This window comes from Epinephelus fuscoguttatus, linkage group LG1 (genome assembly GCF_011397635.1).
Source record: "Epinephelus fuscoguttatus linkage group LG1, E.fuscoguttatus.final_Chr_v1".
Classification (NCBI taxonomy): domain Eukaryota; kingdom Metazoa; phylum Chordata; class Actinopteri; order Perciformes; family Serranidae; genus Epinephelus; species Epinephelus fuscoguttatus.
Window position 1 is genome coordinate 37,920,098 of NC_064752.1, and position 20,007 is coordinate 37,940,104.

Consider the following 20,007-nt stretch of genomic DNA (forward strand, 5'->3'; position numbering starts at 1 on the left):
GAAACAACTAAGACACTGTGTTCATAAATATCTTTAAAAATGTGACATAAATGTTGTATTTATACCCACAAAATATGATTTTATATCCACTTTGAGAAGGTGAAATATTATTTATTATATTATTATTATTTTGAAGCACAACAGTGCAACACGAACTCAGTGAGCAATAATAATCTACAACACACTTGAGTCCACTACTACTGCTCATCAACTTATCAAGACTCAATCCGGCGTCTCCACAGTTTATTTTATTGTCATGTGAGATTCTTTCATCCCATAATAATGTGTGTGATCTTCCCTGAACAGTTCTCCTTTCCAAACACCGGCCAGTCAGTGAGCCAGACAAAAAGGTGTTACTGATGACTGTGTCCAGCAATTTAAGCTATTGAGAGCTGCCCCCAATTCACCTTCTTTCTTAACTTTATGGCTATAATTGCCATAAAGCTCCTCCCAAATCCTCCCAGCCCCCACCGGCCTCTCTTGAGGGCTTTGTAACATGTTCAATATTCCCATTGTAGTGTACTTTTCTTTTTCTCCCACAAGTGCCTCCATGGCATAGTTTAGTCTTTATTTAATGAAGCTGGGTCAGAGTTCATCATGTTAGTAGTCCTAAAGCTTTGGGTGCAGCATTCAGCCTCTAACACTTCATGTCCAACTTGTACAACTCCTCCTTATGTGCCAAAACAATAAAAACATCCATCAATGTCCTCCCTTGTCTATGTAGGGCGGGTATGACTGATGATGTGTACGGCACATTGATGCACTTGAGGGGCAGGGGACTGTGTGAATGTTTGTTTATGTCAAGTGAGGATTTGTCAAAAGGTTTATGTCATTGCTGGCATCAGTCTCCTCGAGCTTGTACTGGGTGGTCTTTGTCTGTTTGCATCCGTAAAGAGCTTCGTTCTCACTCTCATTTGTCCCCTATTGATTCTCTAAATTAGGTTGATGAGAGGCCCTCCTATCAGGTGGCATATTAATTGGGTCAGGCTGGATCTTATATGACATCCAAATAATGGCAACCCGAACCCCAAGACTAAACCTTTGTCCTCTGAACGCTCTCTTTCACCAATTAGCCTCGTGGTGAATCTGCTCCCTGCCACCTCTGCTGACCGTTACTGTTTTCCAAGAATTACGATGCCACCGGTGACTTAACTGGTGTGTGAGTGCCTCTCAAGGTGTGAGAGCGACCTGAGGGGAGTTTACACTCTTCAATTTAAATCTTGGTGCATAGCTGATAAACTGACTCCAATGACTCAGTTTTTAAATTTAAATACTTTTAGGACAACAAAACAAAATGGATTTAAACCTTAATGCACAGTGCTGTAGTGAGAGTTGAAAAGGTGGGTGTACTACTAGTTAGATGGGTCGGATACCAAGTAGGAAGAGGGTACACTCCTATATATTCCAATGTTTTCTTGGCTGATAGGTGGGTATACTGTAAACGGACAGAATACAAGGTGGGTACACCCTCCACACCCCTGCTTACACAGAGCTGGCTATACCAGCTGTTTGTAAGTTCTAACTTAGCCCCCATAGTTAATGTGAGTATTTACTGTGTGGAGATTTTGCATCACCAGATCAAAATGTATTGTACCACACAAATTAAGTTCTTAAGGAAACAGTTGTAACAAAATGTTAACACGTTGTAACTCAACTGAGTTGCACCAGCTATTTGTAAATCCATTACTTAATTTGTGCATAAAATCTCAGTAACTGTGTCATTCCTGTTACACCAGCCTTGTCTTTGAGAAATTACGTTCATATACAACTAATTTAAAACAGCACAGTTTTTTAATGGAAATGCAATGCAGACAGAGCGAATCATGTCTTTTTTAGTTACATAATGAGGGAATGTTGCTGATTAACGTACCTGATAAGCTGCAAAAATGTTGATACTAAACATATCAGCAAATGTTTACTCATTAAGGATTTCATTTGTGTTCCACCAAAATAGGAAATCTTGCACTACACTATCCATGACACCAATCAAAGTGCTTTTGTTGCCCAAACCTAACCACAGATGTGAGTCTGGATGTGAACCTGGGATGTAGTGTCGTAGCCATCCACCTGAACGACCTCGCTGTGAATGTAGCGCGGTACATACATGTAGTGTTTCATTAACTAAAAGAAACACTGTTTGTGAACATACTGCAGGTAGTGATTACGTTGTCACCACAATGTAATTATGAAAGATATGTTCGTAATATACAAACAGAATTTCTAGGAGACAGCATTTCTGCCTCATGACTTAGGAAAAAAGATGGCTTGTTATTTTTTTCTTGAATTATGTAAGAACAGTGACATGATTAACTGTCAGGAAAGATATTGGCCAATCTCAGGCAATCAAATAATAATCTTTATGGGTGGACTGGTTGATACAAATCTAACAGGGCAAAACATTTTGAGCTAAATTAGCCTTATTTTTGTGAGTAATCCAGATTGAGTTTGCTAACCATCTGCACATAACAAGTATATGTTTTTTTGCAATCAGACCAACTTTCTTCAAAGTTTAGCTTAACAGTATGTAACTTTAAGAGTGACAAAAAACTGATTAACATCCTGTAACTTCGAAAAACAAGAGTGAATGTTTATGCCCTCCCTACTGCTGCTTTGAGTTCCCTGCCAAAATATTATGTCACTTCCTGAAAATGGTCTTGGAATGGAACTGTAGTCTTTGGAGGAGTAAAAACTACAAACTAACAGGATGTAAAATGACTTCAGGACAGGCCCCCAGGAAGTGCGCCAGACTTTGTGGTCATTTCAACATTGTGGCCAAACTGTGTAACTACAACTTTAGGTCCTTGATGTAACACCATGGAGCCCAAAAATACTTTTTCTTATAGACTTAAATTGGGAATCAGACGTCTCTAAAACAGTGGATACATTTTTGGAGTGTCACAACGAATGCCAAATGTTTCAGTATCATGATTTAATCCATTCAGTCCCATAACATTTCGACAGTTGCACAATTTATTTTCTTTCCGTTCAAGTTAGAGGAAGGCTAAACCGGCCCCGCCTCCGACACTGTATCCAGTTGTCTGTATCCATGGTGGTGAGCAGGTAGTAAAGAGTGGATGTAGCAGAGCTTTTAAAAATGAACAACAAATCCCATAAGCTAAATAAATGATTTATTGTACAAAAGAAAAATGACAGTAAATAAACAACAAAAGGCAAAAATAACAATTGAACAGTTATTCATATGCACAACCATTAAACTACAAAGTTGGGGTGATTTTTTTCTTAAACTACACAAAGAACGGAGGAATGACGGGGGAAAGTGAGAAAAACATGAGAAGCGGTGAACCTGTCCAAAACATCATCATCATCATCATCTGGGTAGGTATTTACATAGAGATTTCTTACTCTCATATATTTATATGAAAACACTCTCACACATACCAGTATACAAACACTAAAATTCAAAATGCAACTTCTCAACAAGCCATAGATGTGGGCACAGCTAATTATTTCTTTTGACCACACATTACCAGAGCCGCTACCATCAGTCACTCTGTCAATAACTCAATCTGAACCTGAGAGCAAGGGGACCCTGTGGTTTTCATCTACATTTTTTTTTGGGGGGGGGGGGTTCTTATGGGTTATATGTTTGCACAGATTAATCGATGACAAATTAAAAAAAGCAAGTTTTTTTAGGAGGCTAAAGTGAGGTAGACAGACTTTGAAATGCATTGTAATTAATATTAATAAATAGATAATTGACCAGTTGAATTATTTCCAACCACTGCCCCTAAACCAGCTTTTTCCTCCCTTTGAAATGTTCTAGCATATTCCTGCGATCACAAAAGTTACAGCACACAACATGTCATCCTCTACTTTGGCTAACAATCCCTGGATACTCCTCCCATTCTTACATGGGTGCTTTCACTTAAAACACACACAAAAGGCAAAAACATGTCTATGCAAGACAGTCGACACATTTTTTAAGTCAAAAGGACGCAGTCTCTCTAACATGGTAACAGATTAAAATTGGTGGGCGGGCCATTTCCAGTTAAAGCATTCTATTTTCATTGATCCAGACACTTATTATTCACATGACTTATCACCCAAAGTGGGCAAGGAGGCCTTTCAGGCCGCTGGTACAGTACGTCCAGGTTCCAGATTGGATAAAAGTGTGTGAGTGTATGGACAGGCCCCCGCTTCAGACAAAAGTCAGGAAAGCGTGATGGTATCAAAAGAAGTGATAACCTCTCTAGTTCATGGTTTATCACCAGAAGCTTGAATAGTTTTTTTTTCTTAATCCTATACTGTACAAGCTCTCTTGTGCTTAATAAAACACAAACAACACTTTACCTCCTCACGCCATGAACGTCCCATAGTGCAAAATTTATTGTTGGTAAGGTAGAGTGCCCCAAAAAAGGTTTTTGTACCCCTTTTTTTTTTTTTTTTTTTTTTTTTTTTTAAATATATACATATATCATTTATATATAATGTCAGAAGGCTCTTCCTTTATCCAACAGCATAGTGCTTTCGTTTACAACAAAATGATATCTTTGCTTTGACATCCAGGAGACAAAGACAGACTTCAAGCGTTTCTAACCTACTGTGTGTTCAAGCACTAAAAATATTTTATGATAATGACGGTACGGTTGAGGTGAAGGTGTATGGAGCTAAATCTGGGACAAAACTTTTGGTAATTTGAAAAAAAAAGAAGTTGTAATTAAACAACAACTTTTACAGGTTAAATATAGTTTTCATTCGGTTCTGGAATTCTTTTATTCATTTTTCAATTTGTCACTTTCATATATATATATATTTTGATATTTGAGGTCTTCATTTTTCCGTTACAGTTTTTATGTTTTCAGATGTAGACCTTTTTTTTTTAATTTATTATTATTTTTTTTTAATATTCAGAATTTTTGTTTTACTTTCAGATTGTAGTTTTCAGTTTCATATTTTTGGCCTTAATCTGGTGTGTAGGATGTGGCATCATGGCTAGCCTGATAAATATCTCCCACATACTGTATAGTATTGGTTTGAATACATTGTTGTATTTCTCAAATTTCAAGATCGAAATCTAATTTTCTGTTTCAAAGTTTAGTTTTTCAATAACAATCTCCTTTTTCAAATGATCAAACTTCTGGACCGGAGTTAGCTCTACAGAGGTGGGTGGGGGCATTTCAAAAACCAATCAAATATGCTCTCTAAACTAAAGTCAGTGGTTGAGTTACATTCTCTTGATTTGCACGTGTTAAGTGGTTTGTTGTGATTTATAAAAGCTATTATGTCTGAGTACAGTACTGCAGTTAAAGGATTTTGCATTTTTGTTATCTCCTCTGAAACTAGTCTTGAGAAAAAGTGAATGAACTGGCTCGATAAGATGAATCTACAGCTCTTTCTAAATTTAAGCAAATTATTTAACACAGATGCAAACACAAGTGTGTAAACTTGTAGTCATAATACTGTAACACTGGTTTGTGCTATTTTCAGCTCACAGCAGAGCGAACATCTGAGCATTACTGTCAGCCTTGTGTGTTTTATTTCAGGGTATGGATTTTGCTCTCTGTTGGTTATTACATGCTCAGTCCCAGGCCTCTTCAAGTTATGAAACAGTGCATTTACTTTGCTGTTTTAAACATTTCATGTAAAAGCTGAGGGTGTTAAAGTGTATTTTCCTTTTGTCACGTAGAAGAAAGAAAATGTGTCAGGTTCTTGTCATCCTGCAGGATCCTGCTCCTCCTCCTCTCCCAGGCGGTGCCGAATGACTTCAGAGTGCATCTACATTACAGTACTTTAGACTTCAGAGTTTTAGGCTTTAGTGTTGAAGTGGAACCTAAATATGTCGTATCTACTTTAGCAGAATGGCAGAAATAGCTATACTGACTTTATTTATCCACTTTGAAAAGCGAAGTTAAAATAACACAACCACCTCTCTCCCTTTTCCTTTTCGAGTTTTACAAGACTCCAAATAAAAAAAGATCAAAGTAACTGTGAAAGGTTTCGTAGATACTCGAGAATGTCACACTGGGGTGTTATACATTAATAGAGGGTATAGGTTTGGTTTTGGATCTCCTCAACACTTTACATCTCTAGAGCACATCTCTAAACATCTGTAAACAAGATTTTGGATTTATACTAAGAGTGTATCTTTGTGTATCTTAGTGTATTCTTTCTAATGGTAAACCCCTCTCACATTAGCATGGGTTTAGTTCTTTTTGTTAAAGTGATGGATTGCAAAAATAATTCTGATCATGCCCCCTTGCAAACCCGTAAGTAAGCTTAATTGTGAAATTAAGTATTCCCAAACTCACCTTAGGACTGAAATAGCTTTAAAAAATATTGTAAATGCTTATGTCTCCTGTCATCTCAATCCACTCACCTGGACCTTTCACAAAGATGCCATTAAAAAAACAAAACAAAAAAACAAAACAACATAAAACTTTAAAAACCCACAAAACTAACACGTACTCTATAACATAGTTTTGTCTCATTTACCATTTTCTGAAGCTGCTCCACATGGACAACCTCTTTAAATCATTCATAATGTACTGTATTTCCATCACTCAGTCCCTTTTTTGATTCATGTTTCATTTATAACTTTTTTTTTTTTTTACAGTTAGAATCAATTTAATTACTGGAAAAATGGAAACCCAGTGGGTTGATTTTGCTGCTGGGCAAAAGGGAAATCTGGTGCCGAGGAGTGGGTTCTGGTGCCAAGGGAGAGCTCCGTAAGGGTTTTGGGTGGTTCGATGCGATGGTGGCTGTACACAAGTGTGCATCTCCCCTGCAGCCTAAGAGCAGCCACATCTATCCACCACCATCCCTGGGATTTTGCCGTGAATGATCTGTTGCTTGTCATTGAAGTAGAGCATGTTAATGGGGGACATCTTGGTTGGGGTACAGCAGGGCCCTGCAGAGCCTCTGGGATTGGCGTGTTGCACCAGGTGGGTGTGCGGGTATTTCTGCATGAACATGTACTCGCACTGGCCAGAGCAATAGTTGGCTTTGTATCGTTTGGGGGCAATGATCCAGTCCCAGCCGAATGCCTCGAAATCCACAGTCAGGGGGTAGCGACAGCAGCGAGACTCGGTGGAGTGCTCATCGCAGTCTAAGCCGAGGTTTCTCCGAGAGCGTTTGGTCGTCTCAAGAACCTTCACCTCCAGGAACGGCTGCTGGAATCAGGGGGAGAAGGGGCAGGACAGAGAGAAAGAGGTGGTTATAAGAGAACAACAACATATTTGTAATATTATATCACATTTGTGCAAACTGTCATTATATCCTGACAGTAGTTCATGTGACAGATAATCTGTGAAAAAATCAGGTTCCTTTGGCTCCTCCTCGTGCTCCTAATGGCATTTGCAAGAATCCATTGTGCCTGAACATAAATAACCAATCAGAGCAGTGGAGTCTCTAACGCATCTGTCAATCACTGCCTTTGCACAACAATAGAGTACACAGTGAAGACAAGTAAACAGAAGAAGACCGACAACTTCTGTGAAAGTTAAAGCTTGCTGTTCGTCATTGGTCTTCTTGTGTTAAGTTGTCTTTGTGGTGTACACTGTTGTTGGTAAAAGAGGGATTGCGTGTTTGCAAAGCTTCTCCTGATGACTGAAGGTGGTGAACATAACCAATACCCTTTTTTTTTTTTTTTACCAAAATTAGTGCGTGCATGCAGGTTTTTTAAACACAGGAAAACCTGCTACAAACAGGTGATAGACCAACCCATTCCCTTTCTGAAGTCATCAAAGACTGCCGCTTGGTTAGTAGTTTCTGCATCAGACACCGTCAATAAAAGCCTTCCTTTCATGGCAGTATGATACATTGCCAGGCGGCATCCGTTGCTAATACTGCCAGATGGCGTCAGCTTGAAATGCTGCTGTAACTTAAAGACCTGGAATCAGTGCAGTCAGGAGGGGTGGTGGATCAGTTCAACAAACACCGGACTTTCACCCAGGACCCTGTGTGTGCTTCCCATATGAATGTTGAGCCAAACCATGATTTTTTCTAAACGTGCGTGCTTTTGTTGGTTTAACCTTACCACGTGTGTTTGTTGCACAAGAAATAAACATAAAAACTAGGTGTTTCACTGATGTCGTAAGTTTATTTAAAAAAAAAAAAAGGCTGTATGCATCTAATGAGCAGAAACCGTACATTTCTAGTGAAAATGGAAGTGTTTTTTGAAAAGGCACAATTCATGCAACAGTCGTAAATTGACACGGCATCCTAGAATGTCAACAACAGGAGCCCCCAGGATGACTAGCGTGTCATATGTGTTGTGTGATGAGTTGTGAGTGAGAATATGTTGGATAGACTTTCCTATTGCCAGCAGACTACAGCCGTGTGCACTGCTCTGCAGCAGACGAGTATGCAACGTCACTGACAGCCCAGGTTAGCAAAAAGCAGAGAGCAGCATGGAGACCTGTGAAAAATCTTATGATGGTTACTTCTTTTATATATTTTATATATCTCTGATTTATTCAACTAATTTGGGACGATGTTTGAGTGCTGCTTGGGCGGAGATGGTATTTTATGGCAGCGTGTCATTGCGTTTTGCTGGTAGAGAGATTTAAATTACCGTGTTCACCTGGGTGTTGTGTTTCCATCAATGCTAATCAAAACCGGAGCCGGTAACTACCTGTGTCCACTGCAGAGTCATCTGACCCAGCTGTGAATGCCGATGGCGACCTTTCCCATTACACTGAAAAGCCAGATGTTAGCGGGGGCTTAGCAGGTTTTTTGTGCAGTGGGAAAGGGGCTTAAATAACAGCATACCCAAGGCAAGGGTGTGGTGCCACATGGGCATGAGCAATGAATGACACTGCGTTAGACACTCTTCCTGGCTCTGATTGGTTGTTTTTGTTCAGGCACAGTGGATTCTTGCAATTCTTCTTACCACTAGGATCACTAGGAGGAGCCAGAGGAACCAGATTTTTTTTGCAGATTATCTGTCTCATGTACTACTGTCAGGATATAGTGACAGTGTTTACAAAATGACAAAACGTCATTTTCATAAAGGTAACCTACTGAACCTTTAATGTCTTTCACGGGAGATACGCCTATTTGCCCTATTGTCTTTCTGTTTACTAAGGACCCAGAGCCAGGAGGTTAATAGCTTAGCTTCAAGTAGAGACTACAAACAGGAGGAAACAGCTAGTTTTGCTCTTTCAAAAGTTTAAAAAATATGGCCACCAACACCTCTAAAACTAACTAATTAACATGTTGTGTCTTATTGCTGTAATCTCTGCACAAACAGAAGCATAAAATGACAAGTTGTGCTTAAAGGGGGAGTTACGTACTGTAACGTCATGATGAACAACAGTTTATCCATCCACCCAGCCCTTCTGTGTTTCTGCTGGTTACCCAGCAACCTCTTGGCAACGACAAGACTCTGGGAAGTTACAGCTCCCTGCGGTTATTTGCCAAGAAATTGTTGAGTAAGTAAGTCTCCTTAAAACCTCAAAGCTTCCTTTTTATAGTTCTGTTTGTGTTCGGATTAAACAAAACAGATGCCGGTAGGCAGATTGTTTAACAGACTAACAGGCTAACTGTTTTCCCGTTTCAAGTCTTTATGCTAATGCTAAGCCAATCAGCAATCACCTCCCAGCCTTAGCTACGTATCTAATGAACAAACATGATAGTTATATTGATTTCGTCATCCTTCGTGTATTTCCCCAAAATAAGGAACTATTCCTTTAATTTCTTAGACTGTTGATGTAAGACTGGTTACAATGCTCCACTTAGACTTAGGTATCACTGTAATCTGTATCTGCAATTTATAGACAGAGTTTATAAAGAGTTCATAGCAATTGTTTTTCATCCTGTCACATTCACGTGTTTCATTTTGGCCCAAACAGCCCAAAAGGAGTGGGATTCTCAAAAAATGTTTATTAATGACATTAATAATGGCTGCATCCCATTTAGTTTGACAAGTTCTAGGGCTTTTCTATTGTGCATAATGGCTCACTGCCATTTTCAGTGTAGTTCCACCTGTGCTTTTCCAGCTGTTGCAATTCAGAGGGACTAATGTGAAAATAGGCCTGTTTTGCAAGTAAAGACACAAACACACACACACACACACACACACACACACAATCAATTAACAAGTGCACGTATTTTGTGTTGAATCCATGTGTCAACTCACCCACATACTCACAGAAACTGGACTACAAGCTACAAACTGTATCTAATACCTCAGTAGCTCAGCATTAAAGGAGAACACCACCTAAATTAAGTATTCCAATATATTATTTCCATGGCCTAGGAAAGTTCAGTCAGTATTTGTTGAACATAAGCTACTGTGTCTCAAAGTCAGAAACCAGAGAAGCAAGTCTAAAACTTGTGATGTCACAGGGTATAAAGTCACTGAATAGCAGCCTGAATTTGTGGAGCCAAAAAATGTTATTATTTTAATACCCAAATTAGCTTTATTCTGTTGTAATGTTCTCAGATCTGAAACAGAAAATGCACCCATGTACTCAAAACATTCCTTTGGATGCTCTCAGTGTCATCTCATTTCCCAATTAATTGTCTTGTGAAGCAGCTCCGGACTATACCCTATGACTTCATAAATGTCAGTTTAAGTAGTTGGATTTTTGGACTGTCTTAGACCATATGAATAACATGTATGAATTTTGAAAATGGACGTAGTTGCCCTTTAAGTACTTTTGAGACTTGATTGCCAAAGTACAGCTAGAAACTGCTTGTGCAAAGTGAATTTAAATGTTCAGTACACAGTATTCTGTGATTATGTGTGAGAGACAACATTACAAAACAGAGCAATTTTATGAAAGAATGGAAGTGTATCTGAATAAATGCTAGTCGATGTGGTGATTTCACTGTACTGAAAGAAACAAGATAGTGCTTTTGGTCTTGGCTATGCCTCCTATTTGAAAACATATTCATATCCTGACTGACCCTGACATAATATTTTTGATGCTAGGTTTAACAGGACAGTTCAACCCCAAAATCAATCAATTTTTTCTCTTACCTTTGGTGTTATTTATCAGTCTACATCATTCTGGTGTGAGTTGTCAAGTGTTGGAGATATCAGATGTATAGATGTCTGTCTTCTCTTCAACATAATAAAAATTCAACAGCAATGTCTCTTTTCAGGATTCAAGACCCCTTTACTCAAGATAATCCACGGACCTTCCAGTATTGGCATCTGCTCATAGACGGGAGGCTCGTGCTCTTGACAGCATGAGATGTAAACATTCATGGCGTCCTCCTTGGCTGAACTGTAATGTTAGCTAGTTCAGTGGCACTAGGTGAGCTAGCAGTAGATACACACTTCCTTTTGTGCAGTGATACAGTTGGCGGGTGTATTTCAGTAGAAGGAAAATAGTTACTACATTAAACTGTTCACAGGAAGGTCCGTGAATTATCTTAAATAACCAGGTCATGATTTCTGGAAAGAGACATTGCTGTTGAGCTTCAAGTGTATTTTAAATGTATGTATCTTTTCAGCACTTTGAGCACCACAAGCCGAGCGCCATTGAGTTCCATTATATTTGAGAGAAGGCAGACATCTCTACAGCTGATATCTCCGACACTCAGCAAGTCACACCAAAACAATTGAGATTGCTAAAAAGCACTACAGGTAAGAAGAAAAATATGTGTTTTTGATTTGAGGGTGAACCGTGCCTTTACCATGAAACATCCTTTACTGTAAAAATTATTTCTGCTTCAGTCTTGATATCCAAAAGATGACTGTTCAATTTGTATCTGTAGTCCAGATACAAAATCAATTATTTGTGCAACATTTAAAAAAAAGTTACATAGACAAGACACAGGCAAGATAGACACTGCTATGAAGGCTGTTCTAAATCGACACATCTTCTCAAAATCGCCCAACTTCGTCACTCATTATTACTTCACTCACTAAAACAGATGTATTGGCATGGCTATGCATCAGTGTGGACCTAAAATGACAGCAGATTCAAGTGGATATGTTTGTCTTTAGTGACTGGTTGGGGAAAATCAAATCCTCCTCCCCCACAGAGTGAACACAATGTGAGACTGAAGATTGGAACTGCATGTAACAAGCTGACTATTCTGTCTGATATCAGGTAAGTTCTCATACATTGTTTGTACTTCTGCCGACGCAAAGTAACACTATAAAGTTCATGCATATTTCACTTAATCATGAGCCAGTAATTTGTGCGTAACCCATGTATTTGGGAAGGCTGCTATGATGTGACCAATGCGCAGAGGGGAGTAAAGAAGGAAGTGGTCCCAGGAGGAAGAATCGGGTGAATGATGGGTCACAAAACACAGACTTCCCACCAGGACCTTCCCCTGGAGAGTGCTGTTCAGAACCTTGTGAACTTTGAGTGAACTCTGAGTCATTTTAAGGTACGCCGTCACCATGTTTCTTTTCCTAAACCTAAGATCCACCAGCATCTCACCTTATATGACATTGGTTAAACAAAGAGTTACTGTATGATTTAGTTTAGCATTACAAACAGTTGCTAATGGCTGCCAGTTTTTTCTAAGATCAACACTTGGATGACCTGAAAGGTGGCAAAAGTGCAAAGAAAAATAAGAAATGCTTAAAATCAAAAACCTACTTATCTGATATTTCACGAAAACATATGAATTTATTTGTCATTTTTAAAGAAGGATGACAACGTGCCATTTGAGCAGCGATTCACACACTTTACTTTTCTAACACTGATGGCTGACTTGGTATACTTGGTTTGATGCGTGACCCAGGAGGTCATCTGCAGGCTGCCATAAACTTGACCTTTGGGCAAAGCAAGCGGATCAAATATTTTACTCCATCATGTTTGTTTTACAAAGCCTTCCTCTCCCCACAGTGATTCCAGCTGGGCTCCAGCACAGTTTTTTGTGACGCATTCAAAAGAGGAAATAAGCTGAAAGGCCGTTGGGGTGAGACCATGTCAGCTTGGCCTTTAGGGCTTTTGTTGCAGAAAAAAAGACCCAGAGGATCAGGGAGAAGCAGAGTTTGACTTTTTCCTTGCTTGTTGTGTTTTGTTTTATTTTGGTACGCTTGCCTGTGTTTTTGATCTTTTCCTTTTTTTTCCTGTCCAGAATAATATTGCACACTGCTGTGTGCTCAGAGGGCAGAGATTTATTGGCCAAGACACCAGAGCTGACCTCTGATATGTGTCGTGAAGATCTGACCCAAATGACCACTTAGTAAATATTTGGTGTTGCTTAATGGGGACAAGTGGCCTACATAATTCACATAGATGTTGTATGTAACTGTCAGTGTGGTAACTCTGGGATTTCTAACTAGATTAATGATTCACGGATGGTTTTGCTTTAAGACTGAAGTTTGAACTCATCCGTGTAAACCCACCCATTACAGTGGATATAAACCTAGTAAATCAAAGTAAAAACCCATATTAAACAAAACTGTTCTCAGGGTTTGAGGCCCAGGAGCATCCTCTCAACATGAGGCTAAAGAAATGCCCATACTATTCAGAGGAACATTAGTTTATGATCTATTCACATTTTGCAAAAAGTATATACATTACATTTAGGATTAAAGGGAAAAAATAAAGGAATACTTCACCCACAAAATAATATTTTTTTTATCAGTTACTTGCCATGTGTTTCTTGCACGCCTCCTCAGTGGTCAAAGAATCCAAAAACTGAGAAAATTCTTAATGAATTGGAGTAAAAGAGGACCGCATTTAACAACAGCATAACTACATCAGAACATCTGTTTACAAACTCACACAACTCGTGCAGTATAATCCAAGTCTCATTTATCCAGTTGTATGCTCAATACTTCCCAAACACACGCATTTTAATGAAACATTATTATTTAAAACACTTATACATCAACAATCTCACACACCGATGAAAAGCGCACCTGGGGCAAGTGCATGTGTTTAATCTTTGCTCAATAGAATGCACAAGCAGAGTTCAATCAAATGTTTGCTTAAGTGTTTTAAATAGTAAGGTTTTACCTAAAATGCATGTTTGGGAAGTACTGAGCATACGACTGGAGAAATGAAACTTTGATTATACTGCACAAGATTTGTGAGTTTGGAAACAGATGTTTTGTCATAGTTTTGTTATTATTAAACACGGCTCCCCTTTTACTCCAGTTCAGAAAGAATCTTTTTCTATTTTTGGATTTTTCAGTCATTGTGAAGGAATGCATAAATTTTTTTTTACTTTTATTGTAACACGAAGTGAGTAAGTTATATACAAATTATCATTTTGAGGGTGAAGTGTTCCTTTAAGAACATGTGAATGGTGAACGCTGATCTAAACAAAGCAGCTGTGTTCTCCCTGGACTGAACTAAATATAGAGCGGTCACGACTGAAACGTTCAGATAGCAAGTGGTGACGTATTTAGGGTCCAAAATCTAGGATAATACAATAAACTTTCCATTTTAAGATGTAGTCTATGTCTTTTTTTTTTCAAATTCACCATTTGGGGATATGGATATATGGATAAGTACAGAATTATCAACACTTTTGACACAGAGTACAGCTCTTCCTGTGTCCCTACATATAAACAGCCTTTAGAAACTCTTGCAACAATTACAACAAGCTAAAGGTTTGACTTTTGAAGGCATGCACACTCGAAAGTAACAGAAATGGGGGTTTTGGAGTCCAGCCTTTAACAGATGCCTGCCGTTTCATGCCTGCAGTCCTTTCTGTGCGGAGATTTACAATCAGTGTCTTTAGCTAACATAACAAATGCATGTGTGTTTTTGAGGTGAACCTGTGACATAAGTCAGAGGGAAGCTGCTCTCCTAACAGTGTGAGTTTGTGATTTAGGCTGCTGGAGTGAAGTCAGCTTTACAAAAACATTGTAACCGCTGCAGGTTTGTGTGAAACCATCGTGCTTTTTCAGAAGTGTAGCTGCTTTAGCTGTGGCTCAAAACATGGATTTTGAGGTCAGTCTGGTGCACACTGAATAACCTATCACTATCAATATCAACAATATATTGTAGTATTTGCTATTTTTTTAGTATTTCTGATGCAGATTGGTGCAACATGATACAACCCTGTTCTTTTTATGGTGCTCATACAGTATCTCATCCACTGAGAATTTGTTTCCCTCCTGTGCAGCTTCTGGACAACTTACAGATGCTGAAAACTCGCTTAAAGGGACAGTCCACCCCAAAATCAAAAATATATATTTCTCCTCTTACCAGTAGCGCTATTTATCAGTCTAGATTTTTTTGGTGTGAGTTGCTGAATATTGGGGATATCGGCTGTAGAGATGTCTGGCTTCCCTCCAGTATAATGGAACTAGATGGCACTAGGTTTGTGGTACTCAAAGAGCCAAAAAACCTGCTTTTGAAAAACTCAACAGCAATGTCTCTTTCCAGAAATCGCGACCCAGTTAATAAAGATAATCCACAGACCTTGTTGTGAGCAGGTTCATGTAGGTACTATTTTCTTTCTATCAAACTTATGAGAACCTCAAGCCAAGTGAGATCTAGTTCCATTATGCTAGAGAGATGGCGGACATTTCTATCACACCAAAACAATCTAGACTGATAAAAAGCACTACAGGTAAAAGGAGAAACATGCAGTTTTGATTCGAGGTGACCTGTCCCTTTAAGATGAACGATTCCTTACTGTGAAAATAATTTGGGCTTCAATCTTTGTAAAGGCTCTGTGTGTGTTGATGTAAAACAGGTTTTAGAATCTGATGTTCACTGTAATACTTAACATGACACATGCAAGTCTGAAGTCTCTGCAAGTTGATTATTGAAATTAAATAAGCAGTGGCTGCCCATAAGGTAGAAAAACAATATTCAGAAATCTAAAACATAGTAGCACAGTAAAATCTGAGCGATATAAAGCATAAAGGATGGAAGACAAATATTGCAGGGCAATGTCAAATGTCATAACTTGCTTGACAAGACAAAGCCTTCAGTATAGGAGCCTGTATTTGATCCTCCCTAGAAAGGGACTGCTCACCATTTTGTGTAAATATTTTACTCCCAAACTTTTCTATTTTAAGTTTTTAAGAGTTGACAGTAGAGGTTCACAGAAAAAATGCAGAGAGAGAGAGAGAAAGGAGGATGATATGCTGGATGACATCAGTGCCATCTTTCTGTTTTTCAATGACTATAAGTCAATTTTAGTGCAGTGATCAATACACATCCACATTTCTCTTTGAATATTGTTTTTTCCTCTGACATGATTTTGGCTGACCTCCTTAAAATCTGGATTTATGTTTGCATAAATCTGAGCTATCAGAGAAGTGTTCCCACCCTGCCCCAAGGACAGGTCTGAGGGTCCTTACCAGTCCCTCCTCCCCGGGTCGCAGTGAGGTAACTGCCAGGTCATTGCCGCTCTCATCAAAGGCATTGATGTCGATTCCCCAGTTGGTGTGGGGCTGTTTAAACCAGTTCTGCAGCACATGCTTAAAGTCAATACTTTGCCAGTGGCCGACCCTGGAGTTGAGCTCTATCTTGAGGGAGCGGATGCGGATGTGACGGCTGCCCTGCTCTGTGACGGGCTTCAACCGGAGGATCTGCAGGTAGACGGTGGAGGTCTGCTGCAGCGGCCGCAGGTACACCCACAGCTGGGCCTTCAGCACCTTGGTGAACATCAGTTTGGGGCTGAACTTGAAGAAGCAGCAACTCGGCTTCCCGTTCACCTGCACCAGGGGCTCCGCTGTGGAAAAGAGGGCAGTTACATTTACTGTATATGCAGTACACTGTATACATATATCATCAAGATCATCATCATTCAGATAGTAGTGAACACTGTTCCTGGTACATGTCCAGCAACAACAATCAACGAAAGGCATAAAAAGGCCCCCCAGAAATATATATACAGTATTATATCACAGCATTTTGCACACATTTTGTAATGTGTATGCCAAAATACATTTTATTGCAACAGTTTTTTTTAGTTCGGCTTCATCTTTGGTGATAAACATCACAGCAACTCCGATTTTCCCAGTTTTCTTTGCTCTGCAGGCGGTGCTCTTTTCTGTTCGTGCATCACTGGCCCCAAACACATCACTTCCTGAGCATCAGAGGGGTTTTTATCAAAAAAGGTCAGACCAAAACACAGTATTTGGAACAGCAAATGCATAATCTTTGATTAACTCAACATAGGTTCCACTGTTTGAAACCATGGAATGAAAAATACCCTGGGTCTGACTGATGGGTTCAGAAATATGTATTTAAGCTGACCAGCACACATAAAACAGAGATGGCTGCATCCATGCTCAGTTATTCACCAAAGAAACAAACAACGACTCTCTTCATTTATGATTCATTAATAATTTCAATCATACCCAGCCAGACAACTGAAAGGCATCCTCTCTGACAGAGCCAAGCAAAGACTTATCATGTGTGGAATAACAGGCTCACACCAACAATGCTCAGGCATGCTGTGCAGGACTCATACAAAAGAAATCCCTCTCAATCATCACTGATGAACTAGAAGTGTGTGACAGTGTATTTTCTGCAGAGACTTTGCCCTCTGCCTGTATTTTATTTTCATCTTAATTTGCTGTGTTCAGACGCTCCTGGGCGGGTGACGTTGGGACTTTATAAAAAGGAAGTGAGCAGGTGCCAGACTATGAGAAGCACGAATCCACGAGGAGGCTACCAACATCACAGATACAGTGCTGAAAAAAATGCAAAACAAAACGCCAAGCAGATACAGCTCGTTATAAAACAAGAGTGAATCTGGTGTTTGCTTTCACTTTTACTTTTGCTGGTGATACTGTGCAGCAGTTGACAATTTCTGCATAGTTTACCTTTAAATATCTATAAAAAAAAAAATAAAACAAAATAATGCAAGTAAAAGTCAAATCTGAGTGTGTAAGTTAGGACATTTTAACACCTGACTCCTCTGTGTTTACTTTGATTTAATCCATCACCAAACATTTTAAACTACATAACCCACACCAAAGTGATGTTAAGCTGCTAAAAGGAGCACTTTATAATTGTTTTTTGTGACATTAGGATGGGCAGGATGATAGGATAGGAAGTACAATGTTTGTTATTAAAACAATTTCTTCAATGACACAACAAGTCTATTTAAAGAAGTATTTCACTGCTGGATGTGGTCCTTCCATTAAACTGGGCTATCTATGCTGTGATAATGGGCTGTGGCATTTGCTTTTGCTCAAGAGGTAGAAAAGCTGCAACTATGAGAATGCTCTGTGCTGCACCAGACGAATAAACGTTCCCACTGGTGGTTGACTTAATGCAAATTTCCAGTCCGAAAACAATATGGTGTCCGTCTGGTGACAAACAATCTTGAATAATAGTTAAACAGTAAGTTAAAATATGTTTCTGAAGACATTTTAAGCGAGAAATAGGCAACACAGTAACATAATCTTAGTCCATATTTCATTAGCACAGCTTAGTTTTACTGTTTGAGCTGAGTTTGAGAGACAGGGAGTAATAGAGGCATCTTTCCCTCTTGATCTGCTTCTATACTCTTTTTATCCTAATGCAGGAGCACAATCTGTAGTTCGAGCAACAGCCCTGGATTTAAGATGACAGATGAGCAGGGATATCTGGGCGCTGTCAAGATGGAAGGAAGTTTACCACAGTTCATTTACACATACCACCCACGCTGTGATGATACAAAGCTGGTAGAAAATCAGCAAAGTGTTCCTTTTGATCATACGCGCCTGAGAAAGAGACAAACACTGTACTTTTCCTAATGTATTAAATAAGACATTTTAAAGGGAGCAGAAAACAGTGTTACGGTTCCTTGGCAGGCAGAAATAACAGCTGCAGTTTTTTGGACTCAGCACCTTGACAAGAAAAATGTGCATGTGTTCTACACACTGATCTGAAAGCCAGAGACTACTGTACCACAGAACTGCACGCCACTCAGAAGGGATAACATGTTTGTGTAACTCCAGCTCAGTAATACACCACTGTTGTAAACTTTATGTGACAACAGTGGTACGATATATACGTTTTTTTGTTGTGGTGAGTATTAGTTAGATCTTAAAACTTAAAGGTCTAGCGCGTAAGGTTTACTGGCATCTGGCAGTGATGCTGCAGACTGCAATCAAATGAAACTTCTCCCATGTGCCAGGCATGCAAGAGAACTACTGTGGCCAATGCCAAAACACAAATGGCCCTATCTGGAGCCAGTGTTTGGTTTGTCCAGTCTGGGCTACAGTAAAACATACATGGTGGACTCCCAGTCTGTTGTCATTCCCAACTTATCCAATAACATTGCTTTGTCACTGATTTTGGCATCATATACCAACACAAAAAGGGACCTTTTGTGGTGGTATATGACACTGTCAGTTTGTAAAGCTGCTGGCAACTGGGTAAAACGAAGAGCTGGAAAGTCTCTACGGGGCGGGCAGGAGTGGGGGTGGATGAGTCCAACAAACCCTGGACTTTCACTTGGGAGTCTGCTGTATTCGCGGTCTCCGAAGTTTTTTTCTAAACCTAGCCACATGCTTTTATTGCCCAAACCTTACCATGTGGTTTTGTTGCACAAGGAAATAAATGTAAAAACTTACATTGTAAGTTTATTTTGAAGAAAAAAAAAGTACGTATCCAACAAGCAGAAACTGTTTTCCTGTGAAAACAGAAGTGTATTTTGAAAAGACAGAATGCATGTAACAAGTGTAAATACACACGCTATCCCGGCATGTCAACAACAAATGCAAGAGGTTACTTAGTACGTCATATTTAGACATGAAAGTCCACTGACAAAGCAGCGATATTTGACACGTTGGGATGAGAACACTTTGGGACTTTGTAGAATAGGATCCTCTCCCTGTGTACATACGTATAAACTGATCATTGTAAGGTAACAAAAACACAAGAATCTTTATTTTCAGGTGATTATACGCTAAAGAAAACACTGCTATGAATCTTATATTCCACTTCTGCTCTTATATCCCCCTAAATCCTACACACTGGATACTGAGTTTGAGTCCATGTCATTAACCCCCCCAAAAAGTAAAATCTTAACCCAGACAGGATAATCAGTATCTGTCATACCATGTAAAATGGGAGCCCCTACACTGAATCTGAACACTGCTTTTTTTGTGTGTGTGTGGGTGTGGCTAAGCGGACTGCCATTCTCTGTCCAACTGCAGATTTT

The 20,007-nt window shown here is 39.3% G+C and overlaps 1 protein-coding gene across 3 annotated transcripts in view; it reads right to left on the minus strand.

The window, feature by feature from the left end:
• Window positions 1-3,299: 3,299 nt before the first annotated feature.
• gdf11 (growth differentiation factor 11) overlaps window positions 3,300-20,007 on the minus strand; it is a 39,140-nt gene continuing 22,432 nt past the window's right edge. For 2 of the 3 annotated variants that reach the window (XM_049576246.1, XM_049576236.1), the window contains 2 exons: window positions 16,205-16,578; window positions 3,300-7,130 (listed from right to left, as the gene is read on the minus strand). In XM_049576246.1, coding sequence (XP_049432203.1) covers window positions 6,750-7,130; window positions 16,205-16,578 — 755 coding nt within the window. In that variant the 3' untranslated portion in view covers window positions 3,300-6,749. The remainder of the gene's footprint in view (window positions 7,131-16,204; window positions 16,579-20,007) is intronic. The other variant, XM_049576253.1, reaches the window with a different exon arrangement.